Here is a 15,015-nt window from a genome sequence, read left to right on the forward strand (position 1 = left end):
TGTATTCCACCACTGGACATATGTGGGTTATTGCAGAGCATCATGGTGCTTGGATTTCACCAGATTCCTCACCTATTTGCTGGATTTTGACATTTTGGTCTTTAAAAAAAATTAATTTAAGAAAAGAAAGACATTTTCAGCTTTAAATGCTACAGAATAAAATCTGCTCCCCAGCTAGCTTTCATTGGTGCATATCTCTCACTCTGTAACAGCCTCACTTCTCTACAGTTGACACAAAAATATCCACAACCAATTACTACCATTGCCTGTGCAAGTCAAACCTATGGTTCTGTCTCTTACCTGTAATCTGACTCTGTCCTTGTGGATTAAAAGGACTTGGTGCAGAGTTCAGAGAGGGCCGTGGGCTCTGAGTCGGGACCCCTACTCTCATACTGGGATGAGGAATGCGCCCTAAATCACTGAGGCGTTCAGAGAACAAACTAGGTTTAGAGTCATCAAGCTTCTGTCTGTGCCCTGGAAACAGCAAATCATAAAATAAAAGGGTTATTAACACGACTGAACAATTTACCACACAAAAAAAAATCCCCAACTTATCTGTAAAGACCTATTAACTGTTTGTGGGTTCTCTAGGCATTTTGGCTAGAGACAGAAACCAAAGCTGGTGAAAGAATGGTGGCAGGGAGTGAGGGCATATGCCATAGAGTCTGTACCTACCAGACAGTGGTGCAGCTGAGTATTAAAAACTGTGGGGGAGATCCTCAGCTGGTCTAAACTGTTATAGCTCCATTGACTGCAACGGACCTATGACAACTCAGACTAGCTGAGTATCTGCCCTACTGTGAGTTCAACAGAATGAAAGAGCAGCATGTTCATTGCATGGGCTACTCTATTGGTTAGAGGTGTAATTTATTTGTGACTGTTATACCAGTCAAAGTCCTAGTGTGGATGCAGTTATACCACTATAAGCATATACCTAGGGCTTCTGTTTTTCTGGGTTTATTTATTTCATTTTCTGGTGTTTATAGTTTACACTTTTTGATTTGTATATAGATGCCCAAAAATAGTGTTTTATGGGGTTTTCTCTTTACATATACACACCGTGCTGTTTCACACAGCACTATGTTAAAGAGCACTAGGGAACTTTTAGTGTGCACCTGAAAAGGTTTACACAGACCAATTAATGCGCAACACATTAATGTGCTTTTAAAATCACATCCTTGTAGTCCACATTATTGCTCGAAGTAGACAAGCCCTTAGATACAAGCCAGGGAGCAGGGACATCACCGCTATAAAAAATCTGCAATGGGAAATGGAAGTCAATATGAATTGAGTAACCGTTTCTGGTATTTTTCCAGTGTTTATTGGATAAACACTGATTTCATTTTTTTTATTTTTTATTTTTTGCTTTGGGGGTATTGTACTGGTGTTTGTTGGTTAAAAACCTAAAATCAGAAGCCTGAGGTATACCACATCCACTTCCCAAAAATAGTACAGACTGGGCTATACTAGTATAAGCACTTTTATACTGGTAACCTGTGTTCAGCAGTTTTTACTGCTTTCATTATAGTGGGATAATGAAAGTGGCAAAAGTTTCTAATGTAGATAAACCTCCTATCCATATGTGTGCGTGAGTGAGAGATTGTTCCAGGATTGGTTCCATTTATTATGGAGATTTTCAGATAGCTAAGAAAATCTGACTTTTTTTGTTTTGTATTACTCCGTTACAATTAGTCTGTATGGTTCACTTATTATTCTGTAACTTTGGAGCGTATTCATAAAACAGAACTAAATAGCCAGTCTCCTTTAAGTATCAGGGGGTAGCCGTGTTAGTCTGTATCTACAAAAACAACAAGGAGTCTGGTGGCACCTTAAAGACTAACAGATTTATTTATTCAGGTGCATCTGAAGAAGTGAGGTTTTTACCCACGAAAGCTTATGCCCAAATAAATCTGTTAGTCTCCTTTAAGAAGCCAGAAGAGTGGTGTAATAAGGAAAAAATGGCAAAGCTGCATCTGATGAAACCAATCCTGCTGGGTCCCATACTTCCCTTCACTTAATGGGCTACCCCTCATCATTGCTCCCTCTCCAGCTCCCACTACCAGCTCAGCTGCACGAATGCTGCATGGATTAACCAGGAATGCTCTTTAATGTTGTGCAGTTGTTAGAAGTTAAAGGGGAAAAATGACATTAATCAAAACTAAGAATGCCCACTCCAATATACTGATACTATAAGTACGTTTACTTAAGATCTGCCAGTTCTATCATAGAAATTATGCATCATCCATCATCATACTTATATTCAAATACTTTTTTCATTTTAAGGCATTTCCATGATGCTCATAACCAGAGTATAAGAGCACTTCACTAAGTTTAATGAATTAATCTTTAGAATAGGAAATAGATAGGGTTTATTTTCCCCATTTTACAGATGGGGAAGCTGAATCACAGAGAGGTGAAATGACTTAGCGAAGGTAACAGATAGTGAACTCAGAAGCTAGAACCCAGATCCTATGACTCCCAGTCCTGTGCTGTAATCATCCTTCAGCTCTAGAAACAGGCATTTTTGTATAGCATCCATCATCCTAGTACCCGAGTGCCTGGCATATAACACACATTATCTAATTGGAACCCTGACAACAGGTGGTGGAAGCAGGCAAGCAAATTTCGGTACAGGTACTAGTACAAGACTCAGAGAAATCCTATTTCTATACAGAAAATTGAGAGGCTGGAATGGGCGTGTGAAGAGAAATGGATCTCATTTGAGATTAGAGGAGTCTCAAACAATTTTTAAGGTTCTTGAAACTAATTTGTTGACTCATTTTCCTGTCATTTTAAAGCATGTTTCCCCCCCTCCCTCGCAACCTACAAACATGTTTCTTTCTCCTAGTTAAAGGGAAACAGGTGCTACATATTAGAACAACCCACCCAAAATTAGGCTGGCACAAGTGGGTGCCCTATATATATAGGAGTGATGTTGATGAGCATAGATATAGAATGTTTTTTTGGCTGGTTCGTGGTAATGTTTTAATCGCTGTTTAATTAATATGATAATACCTTCACTGGCTGTGTTTAGTATTGTCTCTTGAATCTATGAAAAGCACTGTGATACAAGTTAGGTGTTGTTAAATCTAAAGAAGTAACTTTCACACATAAAGTATTTTTCCATAGAAGTTCTCCTTCTCAACATCTCTCCTTTTTTACAAGCTCCGTGTTTGTTTTTCCTTCTGCCTGTGCCATTTTCCATCTTGTTTTTTTTCCAGTGGATTTTTCCCCCTTTCTCCTTTGTTCGCATTTGTTCCTAACAAGAATATAATCTCTTTTCGGTGAGTTCAAAATTACACAAACGGAGTTAGCCTATCTCGAATCTCTCTCACCAGGGCTGAGTTTATCTGAAAATGAATCAACCCCCAAATGGGCTTTTGCTTTGATTTTTCAGACAAAAATTCTATTGTACATTTAAGTAGTGCCCTTCCTCCTCAGAGATCCCAAAGCACTTTCCTAACAGACTGATACACAAACTTGAACTATAAAATGTGTTAACTATATCTGTGGTTATTTGTAAGTCATCACTGCTGCCCAGGTTTATTCTTCAGTGCATAGCTCTGTAAAAACAAAGGTTATATTTAACTACACACATTATTTACTCCAAACTAATCCAACACTGAAATGCAGCCACTTCTGAGGCAGAACCCAGCGACTGTCTATTAGTGGAAAATAACTGCACACAGCAGTTTAGGATAGGAAGTGAAGAAGACAGAACTCTGTAGCTGGTTCAAACTGCAGGAGTCTACAGTCAATTTTTTTTAAAGGCCCGGGAGGTCGGGTTCCCCAGGTCTGGAAGACCCAAAGCATCAAGGAAACTAAAGGTACGTCTACACTGCAATTAAAAACCCGTGGCTGGCCCCTGCCAGCTGACTCGGGCTAAGGGGCTGTTTAATTGCGTTGTAGAAGTTCCAGCTCAGGCTTCAGCCTGGGCTCTAGGACTCTGCAAGGTGGGACGGTCCAGGAGTTTGGGCTGCAGCCCAAGCCCAAATGTCTACACTGCAGTTAAACAGTCCATTAGCCAAAGCACTGGGGGCCTAACTCAGCTAGCACGGGCCCACCACCGGTATCTAATTGCAGTTAGACAGACCCTATGAGGCTCTAGAAGCCAAATAGGAGCCATAGACATTCTTGGCTTGCCCCTCCCCTTGTCAATATTTTTATTTTAGAGCCACAAAGAAGACACAAAGGAATATTGGGACAAAAGGGTCTCTGGCTGCCAGACAGCACCCGGCTTACATAGTGAGGTCCCCTAGAGAGGTTTTATTAAGTTTTGTCTTCTCAAGTTTGTGCGATTGTTGTATTATAATAAAAGCCATGGCTGAGTAAGTCCCTTACCTATCTTTAATGACAAATAAAACCATTCAACCCAAACCTCCATTGTAATGACACCTGTGTGCTGCTGAGCTGTGACTCTTGCAGTGTTTTTAAATCAAAGGCCACCAGGCAGTCCTTGGAGAACAAGACCTGACAACGATAAATTCAGAAGGTGCTTACAACCCACAGGCGTTAGGGTGCAATCCACAAAATTATGTAACTTTCAATGGGAGTTAGGCACGTGTCTGAAGTCCACCCTAAGTGCCTTACATACCTATGGACCTGCGAACCCCTAGTGACGGTGGAAGAGCTACGCCCTACAGTGAAACGCCCTAGAAAAATACTTTCCAAACAGCATGTGAGCAGGAATAATGAAATACATGCTAAACACATGAAGTTCACTACACAAAGGCTGCTTTTCATCTCTGTAGTGATATATGCATCCGTTGACAGAGAAATTCCTGATCCCCAGGGAGCACACTAAGAAAAGATGTATTTCTCTGTCTCAAGTGTGAGGCATAATTTATTTCAGAAAAAAGACCTGGGTGTCACTGTAGACAGCTCAGTGAAAACCTCTGATCCACGTGCAACAGTGATTTAAACATAAAAAAGCAATGTTAGGCTGTATAAAGAATGGGAATAAATAATATTGGAAATATGCTCATAGCATTATACAGCTCAATGAGATGGCCTCACCCAGAATACTATGTTCAATTCTGGTCACCCTCTCTCAAAGAAATTATAGCAGAAACAAAGCAGGTTCAGAAGTAGGTTACAAAGGTGGTTAGAGACATAGTAAGTCTCTGATTTGAAATGATATTGAAAAAACTGGGTCTGTTTAGTCAGGTACTGAATCAGGGTCCAAAGCCCATTGAAATCAATGGAAAGACTGACACCAAAAAGAGAGGACACAATAGAGGTGTAAGCAGGGTCTGAATGAGCTCTCCTCTGACATCTAGTGATGAGCTGGGAAAGAGGACTTCAGGAGCCGACCTTGTTTGCATGGGCACATCCACCCTGCCGAGGTGCTCAGCATGATGGGACTGCTTTGCCCAAACGATCACTTTTGGCTGGTGTTGGATCACAAGTCTCTCTGTTATTGGGGCAGGGGTATTCAAGGGTTATTATCCTTGTTGTGTGAATCAAGGGCAGCAGAACTGTGCTTGGCATACCCTGCTTGATGGACTCACCCTCAACTAAACTCCACTCACTAGGCAGGGGACATGGGTGCCAAAGCCCAGTGAATTGAGAAAGGGTGAGGACAGGGATTATGTAGCTGGTGATGTGGGTCTTCCCTGCGGGCCCTAGATACCAGTTGACCCTTCCTTTTTCCAGTGTGTGACAACAGATTAAAACTCAATTGAGAGTCTTGTTATGCACTACAGAGCTGTGATCACTGATAACCAAGTCTAAGCATTAGACCTGCTTTGGGACAGTGTCTCTGATGCAAGAGACTGCCCAGTGTGTATTAGCAGTGAGACTCCTGCACTAATAGCTGAAATCATGGAGAGCTGGGTTAAGTGGTGGGACCTGAAGACATCATAGTGAGTGGCCAGGGGAGAGGAGCAGTGAACCAGTGTCCGGACAGTGGAGAGAGCAAGGTGCCTTCTTGTGCCTCCTGCCACTCCCCTTCACCGCCCCGGGTGGGAGGTGAACTCTGCAGATGCACCTCTGAACTCTGGGTCTGCACTGACCAAGGACAACAACTGGGAGTGGAGTGTGGTGGAGGGAGAAGGGAGGAGCACGTTAAAGGAACTTCTGGTTGCTGGACTTAAGAACCTGAGGGAAAAAGACACTGCCCAGCGTATTCTGAGGTGGGGCTTTTGCTCATGGTTTTATGAATCCTGCTTGTGGTGTTTTCCCAAATTAATGCCAGGTTATTTCCCTCCTTCTATGCAAAGTTTCTTTTCTACACTCAGACTCTGTGCTTGCAAGAGGGGAAATATTGCCTCTTAGAGGCACCCAGGGCGTGGTATGTAATTGTGCCAGGTTACGGGGTGGGGGTTTGAACCGGTTTCGTGTTGTATTGTTCAAAAGAAACCCCTAGATATTGAACCTGGCCCTAGTTGCTGCCAACTCCAACTGTCAGAAGGGTTATATAGGAAGAAGTTAAACAAAGTACTCCAGTGTATCTGTTCTCAGAGTCCAAGAACACAGAGTCAGAACCTAGAGTAGCATCCGGGAATTCTTATCCTCAAGTCCCGACAGTTTTTTCTACTCACATAAGGCTAGATTTATGAAGGTACTTAGGCACTGTAACAATCACAGGAATACACTGTGATTCACAAATCCTGAGTTAGGCACCTATTCAATGAATGGGGAGAAACAGGCACCTGAGCCTGATTCACAAAAACCAGCAAGCTAGGCTGGGAGCCGCTTAAGCTAGCCGATGGGAGATACCAACGAGACGGGTGTGTCCTACGCCCCTCCTCTCTCTCAGAGATAGGTGCCTAAATCCAAGCTGCAGGGAAGCACCTGTCTCTGCTAGCCCTTCTCGGTTGCAAACCCTCTTTGGAGTTAGGAGCCAAAGGGAATTTTTGCAAGAAACCGGGGGTGAGGGGCAGCAGGGGGAAGGAGGAACTCCCTCATAATTTTTAGCCTAGTGGTTAGAGTACTCACGTAGGAGACTCCAAGTTCTATTCTGCCCACCCCCCACCAGGAGAAAGGATTTGAACAGGGGTCTGCCACAGCTCAGGAGAGTGCCAGGGGCCTATGGGATATTCTGATGGGGATGGAGTCCCTCGGTCTCTCCTGGTGAAGCTGTTCCACTGCGGCCAAAGACTTAGTCATTTGGGCCAGAGAGAGTGCATGTGCGAGAGAAAGAGAGAGAGAGCACAACTATGAGAATAACTCAGTAGCCTTGTGTGCAGAGCACTCACCCAGGATGTGGGAGACCCAGGGTCCACTCTCCCTGCTCCAATGACTCTAAGTATTTATCCACATTGGCAGGGCTGGCTCTAGGCACCAGCTTAACAAGCAGGTGCTTGGGGCGGCCAAGAGAGAGGGGCGGCACCTGCGGCAATTCGGGGGCAGCAGGTCCCTCACTCCCTCTAGGAGCGAAGGACCTGCCACTGAACTGCCGCTGCCAATCGCGGCTTTTTTTTTTCCCCCCGATTGCTGCCACTGATCGCAATTGCGATCGCGGCTTTTTTTTTGTTTTGTTTTTTTGTTTGGGGCGGCAGAAATGCTGGAGCTGGCCCTGCACAGTGGAACAACTTCAACAGGAGAGACTGAGGGAGCCCCACATCAGAATATCCCATAGACTAGTGGTTTGGGCACTCACCTACCATGTGGCAGATTTCTATTCAAATCTCTTTTCATCACACAGAGCGGGGACTTGACGTTGGTGGGGGGGGGGAGGTAATCCCACATGCCAGGTGAGTACCCTAACCACTGAGATAAAAGTTATGAGGGAGCTCCTCCTCTTTTCTCTCTCTCAGCTGCTTTGTGTGAAGTCACATGCAGGGCCTGATCTGGTGGGCAGCCTCTGAGCGCACCTACCGGATGGGGCCCACAAATGAATGAGGTGGCCAAACACCTGTCTTCCCCCGGGTTGTGTGTTGCTCTGGGATTGAGGTGGGAGATAGATGTTTATAGTGAGGCAGCAGTGCGCATGCCCAGAGGTGGAAACACAGGCTCCTAGCGACCTTATTGCAAAAACTAAGAAACCAAGTGTGTTCAGGCACTTACAGGATTCAGAGGGAGTTTTGTGAATCGCAGTGGAGCTTAAACTGGGACATAGGAGCCTAAACCCAGACTTAGGCGCCTACTTTTGTGAATCTACCACATCATTGCAATGAGCAATATCCTAATCTATCAATCCTACCCAGCTCTTTTAACCAAACCTGTATATCAAAGGTTCTGGAAGCAGACTGCACTGCGGTTAACCTGCTGCAGGAGTTGCAGCACCAATTCAGAGTGTGAAAATAGATCTGACACAATCAATGTAATAAAACAAACCAAAGCCCTGGCTAGGCACGCATGCCATAACTTCGCATGCTACTCAAACTTGCCAAACAATGCAGGAAAGCTTCAGTCAGGAAAATGTTAAAGATGGCACATAAGGGCTATCATACATTCCCGATTCCTTCCAGGGCAGAAAACAGACTATAGCTTTGACTCTAGATGGATCTGACTGCTTCCTAGTTTCCTGAATCACAGAAATACTGTCCATGTCTGCTGGCACTGGGCGCTTACTGTCAGTTTGGTTGACACCGTCTGGACAGTTTAAATGAACATTTGAGAGGTTAACCTGGAGAACCCTCATGTAAATCTGATGCCCCAAGATTTTTACCTTTTTTTTTAATTCTGCAGCTTTTGGGTGTGGGGCTGAAAATTAATCAGATTATACTTGGTCTAGCCATATGCAGGGACAATGTAGAATTCTCTTTTTAGCACCAAGCAAACCACCCACTAATTTTTTATGGTACCAGGGAGCTCTGGTTACCAGATTGTTCACAGATGTTTTTATTATCCCTGAGTGGGCTGGGTATTTTCAGTCTTCACTCAGTTGCACCTCTTTCACTTGGATATGCTTTTGTCACAACAAAAACAGCAAATGATGGGAGAGTCAAATATCTTTGTATGAAAGCCTAGCATAAATGAAGCTGAAATTAAGATCCTACACACCCACCTGTTGTGCACAGATTTTGTGGGTGATCCCAATTAGAATGGAGGCTCTGACATGCAGTATTTGCCTCAATATCTAGGCACAACTGTTATTTGTTGTTATATGCCAACAGAGGGCTCAGCGCTGTATAAACACAGAGGAAGTAATGCCCACTGTCCCATGCCGCTTACAGTCTGAAAGGTAGACAAAGCAACACATCCAGATTGCTCTTTGTGGCCAAAGGGGTGTTCAGGCTCTCTATACATTTCCAAGTTGTGTGACACCAGACTGTGCTTGATAGAAGATGTGTGTTTAAAGGAGAGATGTGAACCAAAAGGAGGCGATAACATATATGGGAGCTCCAGGAAGGAAGCAGCATAAAGAATAGTGGGAGAAGAATTAGATTGTAGCCCACTGAAGTTTTTTTTTTTTCATTTAATTCAATGGGAGCAGGTTTAGGGCCTAAGGGTGGAATCTCTGATTATTCCCTCTCTCCACTAATGGTAGTAAACTTGAAAAAGGAAAAGTTAAGTTAGATAATAGGGAAAGAAAATCCCTATACTGGAACTGATTGGCCGATGTAATGATCTGCCAGGCGATGACTATACTAGTACACTTCAAGATTATGACACTAGTAAAATACTTTGGGGTACATTGTAAACAACATCGCTACACTAGTGAAGGGGATGAATTACACATCTCAGCAGTTTCTTTCAAGCCCCATTGTCTCTGGACATCTTACTGCACTTGATCCCATCAATTAATATCAATAGGAATTGCACATGTGAACTTACAGCCTGATATGTCTCTATGGGCCTAATTCTGATCTCAGTTATACTGGCTTAAATCTGGAGTCAAAGGAACTACTCTGTATTTACCCTGGTAAAACAGCTCAAAATTGGGCCCAAGGACTTCTAGATAGCTTGTTGCGAATGACGTTGTTGATTCAGGCAGGGATATTCATCTTTCTTATAATGTTCAGACAATACATCATGTTAGCAAGGTACAGCTCCAAAGCAACTGTCTATCTGGGCTCTAGAGGTAACACAAGAGTGCCATAAATCAACCTCTATCCAGAAGGATCACGTTAGCTCTTCACAAGTAAGGTCCCTCAACTGAGCCAAAAAAAGCTCCTGTTTACTAAACCCATATTCCTGTAAATATTTATTTGTGACAAACCGTTGTGCTCCTTGTTGCTTTCCCTACGCAGTCCCCCTCGCTAAGCCATACAACTCAAAATGCATCAACAAGAATGAAAAAGAGAGCCAAACAATTTCTACCCATGAAAGCAGAAAGCTTGGAGCCCTTCCAGTCTCTTGGGTAAAGACATAATTATGAGAAGAAAAATATCTACCCAAGAGACATAATTACATAATTAGGCCATAGGTTCTACATAGGAAAAGTTCTTATAATTCATAAAACAAGGCGCTACATAGGCGCAATAACTGGTTTTAATTCAGTCAGTGGAGGGAAAAAGATGTTTGTTTTTTAAATAGCTAAAGGCACCAGTTTACATTAAAGACTAAAGGGCTTTCTCTCCCAACCATGCACACAGGACTCCCATTAGCATTAATGAGGGTTACACACGCACTTGGACAGAAATCAAGACCCCCCCCCCCCCAAAGGTTTTTGTTTTTAAAGCGGAGACATTTTTACACAGAGCAGGTCAAAAATACACCTGAAACTGACCAATAAATAAATAAATTACATGAAAACAAACACAGCAAACAGGTTCAACTGACTTGATTTCTTATTCTTAGGGCCCGATTCAGGCCACTGGTGGAATCCCAGCTGACCACCTCTTTCCAATTCCCTCACCCTGTGATAAAGCATCTGACTTGCTGTACCTAAACAAAAGAGTGAAAACTCAGTTTTTCTCCGACACCTCAGTGATACAAAGATCTTGGATAGGTTCAAAGCAGGCCAGCACTACCAACAAAGGGCTGATCCAGATCCCATGGAAGTCAGTCTTTTCATTGATTTCAATGGGCTTTAAATCAGCCCAAAGTGGGTAGGGTCAGCCAGGGATGGGATTTGAGCCTTGGCACTTAAATGGTGCAAGATCTGGCCCTCAGTGCATCTCCCAGTTCAGTGGGCATTTTCCCACTAGGGAGCAAGAGCAAGCTTCAGTGCAGCTCATCGCCCAGCTAGCCTGCCTAGATGGGACTCCCGCGAAGCCCCATCTGAAGTTTAATGTTTCCTGCAGATTGAGGGGTAACTCCACTGTGGGGCAAATTGCATCCCTCTGTGCCTATGGGAGTGAATCAAGACCAGGGCTTGTAAAATCTTTGAAAATATAAAATGCTAAGATTTCGATTTCTTTTTAACAAGTCATGGCCTACGAAAAGCAAACACACACACACACACACACACAGCTGGGAGGATGCTTTAGGGGTCAGTTTTTTCAGCAAATCACAGCAGCTGATGCATCTGATGAAGTGGGCTGTAGCCCACGAAAGCTTATGCTCAAATAAATTTGTTAGTCTCTAAGGTGCCACAAGTACTCCTGTTCTTTTTGCAGATACAGACTAACATGGCTGCAACTCTGAAACAGCTGAGATATAACTCCCCACCCCCCCCACCCCACCCTGAATATTATCTGTGGATGTGAAAATTGGCTGCTGTACCTCACCAGCTCCAGCGGGGGCAGTGTTTCAACAGCCCCAACTCTGTGCCCATTGAGATCAGTGGGGCAGTGGTGGTGGTCACGGGGGGAGCTGTTATTCCCTCCACTGGGCCTTATGGGTCCTGTGTGCAGGACCTCAGTGCTGCCGCTACATTTGTCTTGCGAGTGTTTCACTTCTAGAACAAACCTGGAGCTATGAAAGAGAAAAGGAGCCCCAAGAAAAGAGCAAGCGCAGAAGTGAAGGAAGGGTTTCCCTCACGGCCCTGACTGGAACTGCTTCCCCAGTGATCACCTTTACTCTGACCTTCTGCCGTGCTCCTCAGCCCAGCTTGAGAGGCTGCCACAGTTCACGAATCCCCCACTTTCCCATCTCCCCTGTGCTCTGCTCAAAATCACACTGCACTGTGGCATAACAAGTGTCTCCTCCTTCCCTCCTGCCTCCACCCAGAGAGATCCACACTTCACTTCAGACTTAATGCAGCACTACAGGTGCTCAGTGCTTTGGCATCTACCCTTCCACCCCCACCCCAAACCCATTCTCCTCTGTTCTGCAGCTCAGAACTGTGCATTAAAGGAGTTCCCATCTCCCGTTGGGAGATCTTCCCCAGCTCAGCCATGTGATTCACCATGTCCTCCAGGCTTTTAAATTCACGCAATGCAATGGCTATTTTTAAAAAACAAAACCTACCACTACAAACACACGGGAAAGACAGAGAGCGTGTTGGAGCCCCCTGCAATTCGGCACAACTCTCGTTCATCTTTACACCTCACTAAAGAACATAATGCACCAGTATATGTGCCAGCAACAAAGCTAGCCATGGTTGGCAAATTTGTTTCAATTTGTTGTGTAAAGACAAATCGTACAAAGAGAGGATTCAGAGTAGCAGCCGTGTTAGTCTGTATCCACAAAAAGAACAGGAGTACTTGTGGTACCTTAGAGACTAACACATTTCTTTGAGCATAAGCTTTCGTGGGCAATTCCCAGTCCCTGGCTTCATTCCCTCTGCATGCTAGTATCTGCTGCACTCTTTTTCCTTTTATTTATTTTATGTTTTGCTTTGTTTTTGTTTGGTTTTGGTCTATTTATTGCTGCCTTTTTTTTTTTTTTTTTTTTTTGAGCAAAGGAAAAAAATGTTTTACAGGAAGCCGCATTTCAAAAGAGCAAGAGCTCCTCATCCTGACTTTATCATCCTCATTGTTATCAAACAATCTCTATAAAGAATGGGAAGAAACATTTTTTTTTAAAAAAAAGGGAAAACTACTCTATAAAATAGGTCCTTAGCCTGGTCTTTCTATAGTGAAGAGCAGTAAAGATCATAGAAAAAGAAGGAGGGTGAGGGGAGAGTGAAAAAATCTCTTGCTTTGAACTGGCTTCTCTCCAACAGGCAGAAGGGGTTGGTTTTCTTAACGCTTGCGAAACCTGATTACTTTAAAGGACCGAAGAGGTGGAGATGTAAACACAATCATTAAAACAGATTTAAGGTACTTAGTTTTAATCTAGTCTAAAACCTCTCCAATTGTGTGCTGTTTTGCAATCCTCTGCTCTCTAGACATCAATAGGGTGCACTTTCTTTTTTTTTTTTTTTTTTTTCCTCTCCAAAACCAAGGGCATATTACAGGCTGAATGCTGTGGTTAGAATGGGAGTTCAGGCATGGACAATACAACAGTCCAGCAATAAGGGAGGGATATGTGTGTGTGTATTCTCTGTCTTTCAAAAGACTGTTTTGCTGCATTAAAAGACTATTGTGTTTCTATCTGTGCAACAGGTTTTAAGCAGATTGTTTAAACATAATTAAAGAAGGGATGTTTCTAAAATAACCTCTCTAATAAAATTCAGATGGCTAAAGGGATCTGAAAATGTGATTGAAAATAAAAGGACGCCGTTTCAGTCTATGCTTGCAAGGGAAACATGATATAAACTCCAAAGGAAAACAGTCTTTACTAGTTAGACTTGAAGGATTATCTTGTGTATCAGCACCCTCTGTGGCAGAATAGCATTTATCCACATATCCACCCATGTTAATGCCATTGCACAATTTACTACAGCCTTGATAGACAGGTAATTGCTTTATCCACCCATGTGTAATAAACGGAGTCTAGCATGTTAATCCTCGAGTTCTTATTGTCTGTGAATGCCAAGCGAGGGAGAGACATACTCTGAATGCCCTACCCTTTCATTCCAGCACTACCGGAGTTTACTCACACTCAGACCTGCTAAAGTGTTCTTGGTACATTCCACTCTAGTGCTTGGGGTGCCAAGTATTGTGAGTAGTATCAAATTATTGTTATATAAAGGGCACCTCAAATCAGGCTAAATGTAGACAGAAGCCAGGATGCAGCAATCTTTTTTTTTTTTTTTTAAATCAAACACAGCTTTTCACACTTGCCTTAATCAGACAGACAGTATTATTTATTCTTGGTCATAACACAAAAACTACCGGTAATTAACCTGAACCATAAAACTGGACTTCTGTCCAGTTTGTGTAGAATCTGTCAGACCTTAGAGAAACATGAAACATCCCTTGGCCCATTAATGTTTTCCATGAAAATCTATAAAGGTTTTTTTTTTTTTTTAAGTATCAAAAACAGGCGTAGCCTTTAAAAGGTTTACAGATTCCTGGCTACTCCATGGGCTTAGGTTTGTGGCATCTAATCTGCAATGACAGTTTGATGGATGTCTCTCTTTCTTCCTTTCGAAAGGTATAAAGAATTGGTGGTTTCCCCAGTAAAAATTATGCTTAACACCCTTCTTCTCTGCTCTTGCTTTTACAATCTAAAGCCTGGTTAAAAGGCCGGAATATGATGAAAGTCTTGTGCTGCTGGTAATATATGGGTTTAATGGGGCAGCGGAGATGTGACAGAATCCATTCAGTTCTCCGGGTGAAATTCACCTCTGGGCAGAGTGCCAGCACAAGCCTATGCAACACTTAAGTCTTACAGATGCCTAGCCTTAAGTGATGCATAACTGATGCCGTAACTGATGCTAGTTGAGATGGTGTCCTGAAGATTCCTCCCAATCCTCATTGTGGTCAGCCACCATTTTGATCCCTTCTCTTTGCTATGCTCTGTCCCCTTTCTGGTGATCTCACTAGTGACAGTCTTGTTCCAGGTGGCAGATGGGGTGGACTGTCTTCTTGTGTCAAAACCTTAAGGGAGAAAGCACTGTCTGGTGGTTAGAGAATAGAGCTGAAAGGGGTGGAGAGGGGTTGAGAGTTCTGGGGTTTCCCACTGACTCACTGTATAATCTTGAGCAAGTCACTCGAGCAATATTTTTAAATGCAAGTGCCTCGAGGCAGGCTCTTAAACTAGCTCCGGGTCTGACGTTCTCAGTGGTGCTGACCAGCTGCAGCTTCCACTGAAGTCAATAGCTAAAATTAGGCTGCTTCTTGGGTGCCTAAATAGGGACTTAAGTAACTAAAACTTGAGGAAGCCACAGTTTTCTCCACCTATAAAAATATT

The 15,015-nt window shown here is 43.3% G+C and overlaps 1 protein-coding gene across 2 annotated transcripts in view; it reads right to left on the reverse strand.

The window, feature by feature from the left end:
- The window catches only part of RUNX2 (RUNX family transcription factor 2), a 110,500-nt gene that overhangs the window by 49,353 nt on the left and 46,132 nt on the right, over nt 1–15,015 (reverse strand). Inside the window, exon 4 of one of the 2 annotated variants that reach the window (XM_034766659.1) lies at nt 301–474. The exons of the other annotated variant lie outside the window; for it this stretch is intronic. Within the exon in view, the coding sequence (XP_034622550.1) occupies nt 301–474 (174 nt within the window). The remainder of the gene's footprint in view (nt 1–300; nt 475–15,015) is intronic. 2 annotated transcript variants of the gene reach the window in all.

Source organism: Trachemys scripta, chromosome 3 (assembly GCF_013100865.1).
Source record: "Trachemys scripta elegans isolate TJP31775 chromosome 3, CAS_Tse_1.0, whole genome shotgun sequence".
In the NCBI taxonomy this organism is placed as follows: Eukaryota; Metazoa; Chordata; order Testudines; family Emydidae; genus Trachemys; species Trachemys scripta.